At 36.3% G+C, this 8496-nt stretch overlaps 1 protein-coding gene across 2 annotated transcripts in view; it reads left to right on the top strand.

Annotated features, from left to right (window-relative positions):
• The window catches only part of LOC149267164 (annexin Gh1-like), a 40329-nt gene extending 33086 nt beyond the window's left edge, over window positions 1-7243 (top strand). For both annotated transcript variants that reach the window (XM_089431649.1, XM_089431648.1), the window contains exons 6-7: window positions 6220-6309; window positions 6756-7243. In XM_089431649.1, the coding sequence (XP_089287775.1) occupies window positions 6220-6309; window positions 6756-6962 (297 nt within the window). In that variant the 3' untranslated portion in view covers window positions 6963-7243. The remainder of the gene's footprint in view (window positions 1-6219; window positions 6310-6755) is intronic.
• Window positions 7244-8496: the final 1253 nt, after the last annotated feature.

Consider the following 8496-nt stretch of genomic DNA (forward strand, 5'->3'; position numbering starts at 1 on the left):
TGGGATGGTAAAAGTTAGCATGGATTCTCTCTCTAAAATTCAAACCTGTTTGCAAAATGCATAAGAGAAGATAGAATTTCTGCAACTTGAATCATAGTTACAGAGAGATGAGTTACAACAACATAAGCATCATGACACCCATCAACAACCAGTGAATGGTCAAATCAGTAACATTGAGGTTGACTCCCATCATGTGCCCATTCCAGCAACAGATTTGCATACAAATGTAAATGTTCGGTCTGCACTTCCCAAGTCGATCATCAGACCTTGGGAAGAGCTTGTCCACAACAAGCACAAAATAGGTCTTAGATATGATAAGGAGGCATCCTTTCATATTCCAGATTACTCAAGCCCATCCAATTTCAGAGTGCTGGATTTCTTCATGGCAGTTCAACATCATCTGTTCCAGATTCTGCTCTTCTTCCACAACAACAACAACAAAATGTTATATGCCAACATTGTGACCGAGTTGGCCATATGAAAGATCATTGTTTTGATCTTCATCCATGTGAGCACTATCATAAAACCACTCATTCTTCAAACATATGCTTCAAAAACAAGCCTCCTGCAAGAACAAAGATTCATCTTGGATGGATCGCTTCTTGGCAATGGGCTTCAACAACCAAGAAGATATTTTAGTCATATGTTAGAACTTGTTCTAGAGTATTGAACAATCTTGCAGTTGAGTTTTCTCCATCATCTCACCTTGTATCTGACGGGGGGGAAGTGATGGTCATCTACAAGCTTCAAAGCCACATCAAGCGAGCCTGAGCCACAACCTGCCATACGGGATTCAGAGTTGTAGCCAAAGACAAAGATGACTGCGAGCATGCCTTAGGTTGATCAACCTTAAACCATCTATGCAGGGTTGAGACATCTCTTTAAAGAATTGGGGACACTTCCTCTAGAAGAAGACTTCAGCTTCTTGCCAGTTTTGGAAGAGTTCCAAGAATTGCATTAAGCATTCCAGAGTTTGTGGTCATCCTTAAACCATCGCAGGTTGTAGACCTCCCTGTTTCAAGTTGAAGGTCTCCCTCTCCAAATCATTAGGGACACTTCCTCTAGCAAAAGACTTCATCTTCTTGCCAGCTTTGGAAGAGTTCTAGGAACTACACTAAGTGTTCCAGTGTTGGTGGCCATCCTTAAACCTCCCCCTTATACCAACATTTCAGAGAGCCCATTCAGCCTAGTGCTGCCATGCATGTTTTTTCACATTTTGCATTACAACTCTCTTCTTGGACTCATACATACCCCTTCGGATTAAGGGGGGGAATGTTGGACACCTAATCCTCTATGGGTTGGTGTGGAATGTGAACAACCACCGGAGTCCAAGAGACCACTTGGAATATGAATCCAAGGGTCACATCAATGTACTATAAATGTATATCATGTCAATAACATATGAACTCAATGTTTATCATTCATATTTTGTGCCTACCATGTATGTGTTTGACACTCACCTCTTGGAAAGATACCTTCACAAGGCTTTAGAATGGAAGCTTCGTAACATTTTTTATTTTTTACCCATGTCAGAAGACCGTTGCGCTTTTAGTGAAGGCAAGTTGCGACGACATCACAAAACGTTTATTATGCAAGGTGCGACGTCGCAAGTTATAATATTGGTACCTGCGATAGTCTCCAAAATAGGGCTTTAAGGTATGTAATCCAAGATTCTTATATTTCTTTGAGAGGTATTTCTTTCATCTTTCTCGGGGATTGATGACAATAGTTCTTCGGGTGGCAAAAGATCTGGATTTGTTATCATTTTCCTGGATGTGACAAAGCGTTCACTACTTTAAAGAAGGCCATGTGCACTACTCTAGTATTAACATTGCCTAACTTTAATAAGACTTTTGCATTGAAATGTGACGCCTTTGGTAGAGGTCTAGGAGCAGTATTGATGCAAAGAAGGATGCCCCTTAGCATCCACCTATAGATATCTAGGAACATCCAAATATAAGAAGGAAATGATGGTTATCCTTCATGTAGTGGAGACTTCATGACCATATCTCATAGTGAGGCATATTTAGATCAAAATTGACCATCATAGTATAAAGTATTTCCTTGAACAACAATTGTCTTCACCTATAAGCAACATAAATGGGTCACGAAGATGTTGGGGTATGATTATGAGATCATATATGGGGTAAAGAGAATGTTGTGGCTAATTCATTTTTCTAGACAATTTGAGGAGGATAAGTCACTCGTCTTGTTGTTACCAAGTCTAGGATGGATCGAGGAAGCTCGCGTGGAATGACTAGCAAATAGTAAAGGAAGCTCATCCAACAGAAGCTCATCCAACAACTACCAATAGAAGCCCACCCACCTAAAAGTTATACATGGCAACAAGATACATTGTGGTATATAGGGTGCATTGTTTTGGAAAAATATTTGACCCTAAAACAATAAGTCTTAGAAGAGCTACATTTATCACTGACAACAAGTCACTTTGGTCTTTGTGAAACCTATGAAAGAAGTGTTCATTCTTCTGGGAAGTCATAAAAAACATATTTATGATTTCATCGCATTTTGTGATGCTTTCCAAAGAAATAAGGGAGAGATGATGGAGATACTAGGGACATTGCAATCTCCATCAATCCCATTTGGATAGACATTTCAATGGATTTTATCATGGGAGTCCCAAAACCAAGCAATAAATCAATCATCATGGTGGTGGTGGTTTGTTTTTCAAAAGCTACTCATTTTTTTCCCTAGCTCATCATTCCACTCCTTCCTTGGTTGCCCAAGCCTTCATGTATTAGATCTTTAAGCTACATGGTATTGCCACCTCCACTCTCTTAGATTGAGACTCCACATTCAAAAAAAAATTGTGACAAGAGCTATTTAAACATTGAGGTACACAATTGAATATGAGCACTATATATCATCCTTAAACTAATGGTCAAACATAAGTGGTCAACAAGTGCTTAGAAACCTATTTGAGATGTTTTTCTTTTGAAAAGCCACACCAATGGGCACATTAGCTTCTCCTTGTTAATTGGTGGTAGAATACCACTTATCATGGAGCCTACCAAGATGACACCATATGAAATTGTTTATTGCCAAAACCCCCTATCAATATCATCCTATGTGCCAGGCACATTGAAGGTTCATGTGGTGGATAGAATGGATAAGCCATTATCTGCATCCTCGAGGACAACTTCGTTATGGCACAAAATTGAATGAAACAAGAAGTTGATCAATATAGATTTGAACATTCTTTTGCCAGAGAAAATCAAGTGTTCCTTTCCCTGCAATCTTATAAATAGACATACTCAAAGATAGAGTTCTATGGTCCCTATTATATCGTATGATGCATTGTTTAGCTAGCTCTCCCAGCTCACTCCAACATTCATCTAGTCTTTCATTTGTCTTGTTTGAACAAGGTTTTGGGATCAAATTGAAAAGTGTAGACCAACCTACCCGAACTTGATGAAGAGGTTCCATTTGGCTCCAGCGAAAAGTAGTATTGGATACTAGAGAGCCTGAGTTGCGTAATGCACAATCAGGGAAGTATTAGGCTAGTGGAAAGATATACAACGGAAACTGACAAATGATGCTACAACAATTTCCTCACCTTTGGTCCCAAGGACAATGCCCCTTCCAAAAGGGGAGGGCATGTTAGGGTGCTACTCTTTCCCCCTACCGCCCAACCCTTTATTTATTTAGATAATTTATCAATGTATGATGCTACCTTCATTGAATAAGGCCCATTAAATATTTAGTTAATAGTCACTCATTGTAAAAGTTAGTTAATAGTCACTCATTGTAGAAAGGGTCTTATTTGTTAATAAGGCTCAAATTAGTTAGTAGGCTTTCATTATTTGGTTAGTGGGCCCATAGGTAGTTAAGATATGATATGGATAGCTATATATAGAGTACAAAGTTATGAAATGATATTTTAAGGTCTATGAGACTAATAGTCTATGAAGTTTCTTGTTTTAAGTTTTTTGCAATTCAATCCTTTTCGGATTCAAACGGATTCAAACTGATGATGAGTTGGCCCAACCTTCCAACAATCCCGACAATGCCAAGGGACTATGATAACATATTCACATAACTTTCTTAATGTTTTGTTAAGAATTGTTACTATTTTGGAGCATTGCTCTTGGATCTTGGCAAATGAGCATAGCTCTCTATTTTACATGATCAAAGAGCTAAGTTACTAGACCCTTGGGGTCAAATGACAGAAACGCGAATCCACGTATCTAAAACGGCTACGATACAGATGCTGCTGGATCCGTGGAGGATTCGCCAACCAAACGATTTTGGAAGGTATCTGGCGTTTTTGAACAGTTTCACCTAACCCAGCCGCAGATCCCGTGGGTCTGGAGGCGAATCTGGCAACAACAAACACATGAAAGAGTTTACTGTTTGATTTACTTGCGTTTTGGAAGTTCGTTTGGGGCCAATTTCATGGCAATAATTGGGACAATTGTTTTGCCTCCATTACAATAAGAGGCAAAGAGAGGCGACCATGGAAAACAACACGGAACTGAGCGTGGCCGACGAGGGCGAGGGTGCCGAGAGCGTTGTGCGAGGGTAATGGGGCTGTAGCGTTGCATTCCGTGTAAAGGTGTGAGTGCCAACTCAAGCGTGAGGGTGAATGCCAACAATTTGACTTAGGGTTTACATTTTAATTTTTTTAAATTTTAATGTATGTACTGTATGTTTTCAATTTTAGTATAATTATAATTTAAATTAATATATTTACAATATTAAATATATTTAATAGTGATATTTTTATGTAATCGTTTTTATTTTTAATTAACTGAAATTACGATATTCCTAGTTTTAGTTAATAATTTAATCAGCTATTAACTGTATAATATAGTTAATATAGATTATGCCGATTGAACTATTAACTAAAAATGCTTTTATTTTTAATTAACTAAAATTTAAATTATAGTTTAAATTAATTAAATTGTAATTTAAAATATAAACTATTACTGACAAAAAAAATTATAAATAAGTTTAAATTATAATTATTAGTTATATTTAAATATTTAAAAATAGTATAACTATTAAACATGGTTATATTATTATTTTAAATATTTAAATATAGTCAGTTCATTTTGTACTTTGTACTATGATTGAAATTTGAAACAGAAACTTGATGATATGTTGAATGTTATAATAATCATTGGTGATGATGACAATGCTTCTGCTGAATTGATGATGATGATTTGTTTATGTTGAATCCATGATGATGATTATGTATTTTTAAATTTAGAATCTAGATTCTAAAAGATGAATGGTAAAATGAAATTTTTATTGTCTTATATATACACACACACATCATTTCCTTGCCGTATCGTATTTGGATTTTTGGAAAATTTGCTGTTTCAAACCCCACCCCATATCTGCATCCGTTTCCGTATCTGTTTCAGTGCAACTTAGTCAAAGACCTCATTCTTAGGATTTATCTCTCTTTTCTCGTGTTATTGAGTTTTGCACATTCTTAGGATTTATCTCTCTTTTCTCTTGTGTTATTGAGTTTTGCATAATAGTATGTGAAATACACTACAGTTTATATGGAACCTAAAAAATGAGAATTTCCTTTGCTTGAAACCTTGATTGAAGGAGATTTGCCATGGAGATTGTGCCATATGGTGGCACTATGCACATGTCCTGCCCCTTGTCTTAACTCCATGATGCAGCCACAAGAATGGATTCCTAGAGCTAGTTGTTTCAATTAACAATCTTCCATGAAATAGTAATGACTAGTGTTTTCTTAACCCTTGGTACACTCTGCATCCTAAGCAATTATTATCCCAAACCAAGATCCCTTTAATGGAGAATACGTGCTTGGTCATATGTAATGATTTGTGTATGACATGTTTCTGTATCCCTTGGATAACTGTGCATGAATTAATCTAGCGAAAAACCCTAAATGAATAGAAGATATGTAGTAGTTAAAAGAATTTACAGATATAACAACCGCTATATTTTGATACTTCAACAGTTGGGTAAACACATTGGTAATGCTTCAGACATATGATATGCCCGAGTGTAATCAGCCTGCCACCTTGCTTTAGGACATATAATGTATGCATATCCATTTGTTAAATATTTTCAATGCAAGATATTTGAATCAAATATATATGTAATTTGGTTTCCAATTATGCTACACATGCCCAGTTTTTCCACCTATTCAACAATTGTTAATATTTTTGTGAGGAAAATATTTATTGCTAATATGTGGTGAAATTTATTTAGGACTTGAAGAATGGGAAACCAGAAGACTTCCTAGAGTCACTACGAATTGTTATCAAATGCATTTGCTTTCCTGAAAGATACTTTGCAAAGGTAAGGGGCATAATTTCAGTCAAGCAGTGCAAGTAGTTATTTTACGAGTATCTAAGGTTTGTGTGCTTGAATCTTATTAGAAACATGGGATGGACAAGAAAATAAAATTACTTTATTCTTCAAATTGATTATGGTGATCTACTTAGAGAGAAAGCATAAATAAAGAAGTTATGTTTAATGATATGTTTGATAAAGAACTGATTTTTAATCATTTGTTTGCACACAGTTTTATTAATTGTTATTTTCATCTCCCATGGATTGTTAGGAATAGAACAGAAACTTTTCTGGGGTCTTATATTGATGAACATAATGGTCACTCTCCCATGGATTGTTAGGAATAGAACAGAAAGTTTTCTGGGGTCTTATATTGATGAACATAATGGTCACCATTGTTTATTTTTCATGCATTTATTGAATAATGATTTAATAGGAAGGTTTTGATACAGGTTTTGAGGTTGGCAATAGATAAACTTGGGACGGACGAAGAAGCCCTTATGCGAGTGGTGGTGACTCGTGCTGAGACTGACCTGAGTATTATCAAAGAAGAATACCGCAAAAGAACTAGCAAAACATTAGAGCATGCAATAGCGGTGGATACCTCTGGAGACTACGAAGAATTGCTGCTTACTTTGATAGGCAAACAACAATCCTAAGCTCATTTTTCTCTGTCAGTCAGGGAACCTCTGTTAGATTAGTTATATATAGTTGATCATAACGGTGACAAAAGTCTATCTGCTATCTATAAGCTAGAGTTTTATACATGTCTGCGGAATAAGGATCATTTGTCTGCTGTATTTAGAGGCACTGACTACTTTATAGCCTTTAGTTGGAACTTAAAATATGTTTGTGTTTGTATGGAATTTTACTTGTGTCTACGACCATATTTTTGGTGAAATTATGCAAATCCCACCTCTGTGCCTAGCTTTGTATTCAATGGGTGGCATTCACACTATTGTTCCCAACAAGCAATGAGAGAAGTTGCATAGCTCCAAAGTTTTATTATAAGTGGCATTCAGTTTCCTGAAACTGAGGAGTAGTGACTGTTTTAATCATCTCTAAGTTAATTCTGTTATTTTTTTTTCCTGAAAAGTTGGAACTTAGTAAGCTATGAAATATACAAAGGAAGGTATATCCCTGAGTTGATATAAAGTCTAAATTGCAATCACTATCCGGTTAAACAAGCATGGACAACAGACTGCAACATATTTACAGTTAAAGAACTTGCAGAAACTTGGTAAGTCAACTCATCGTGGTCCAGTAGTAACTGAGTTGGCCAAACTTGCCAAGACAGACTGTCAATCTCGGCAGGTCTTGACTATTTGACTGATCGAGTTATAGTAGCATTAATGTTGAATTAGTTATTGCATTTTCTAATAGGCGTTGCCAAGGTTATTTCCCCCTTTTTGGGGAATTTTTTCCAACAAAGTTGGAAACAATCCTAAGGGCAAAAGAGAGTGCCTTGGTCCAATTGCACTTCCACGTTTCAACAAAGTTACAAACCATCATACATGGCAAAAGAAAGGGCTTCAGGTCCAATATCACATTAAGGAATTAACAACCCCCCAACCCCCCCTCAATTTCGTACACACTTCTTAGGAGTGTTTTTAAACTTTGAATTTGGTTTTTGGGGTGAGGGCATTTAGCCCTAAGGGCATGGGATTATGTGACATACACCTTGGAGTTTGGATACTAACTTAAGAATACTTAGGTTGTAATGTACTTATTCTTAAAACTTCAAAACAATCACAAATTGTAGTGCAAAACGAAAGAAATAAGAGAAAATAGATCTCTTTATAAAAAAATGAATAGTTTCTTTATAAAAAATAAAGAGTTTGTTTACTTGGCTCTTCAACGGGGCGCTTTTTACAATGAGTGATTATTCGCTTACTATTTAATGAGCTTTATTCAAGGAAGGTGGTCTCATACATTAATAAAGTATCCTATGTAAGGGGGTTTGGGTAAGACACTAACATGCCTTCTCCCTTCAAAAATAGTGCAGTCCTCAAGGACAGTGAGGAAATGATTGTAGAATCATTGTCAATTTCCATGTGGCATCTTCAAGTTGCATATTTTTTTACCAGATTAATACTTCCCCAATCATGCATTAGTGCAACTAAAGCTCTCTGCTATCCAATATTGTTTTTGGCTTATCTAGATGGAACCACCTTCATCAAGTTTCGGTAGGTT

This window comes from Pinus tabuliformis, chromosome 6 (genome assembly GCF_031772625.1).
Source record: "Pinus tabuliformis cultivar Carrire ecotype Pingquan chromosome 6, CPIR1, whole genome shotgun sequence".
Taxonomy (NCBI): domain Eukaryota; kingdom Viridiplantae; phylum Streptophyta; class Pinopsida; order Pinales; family Pinaceae; genus Pinus; species Pinus tabuliformis.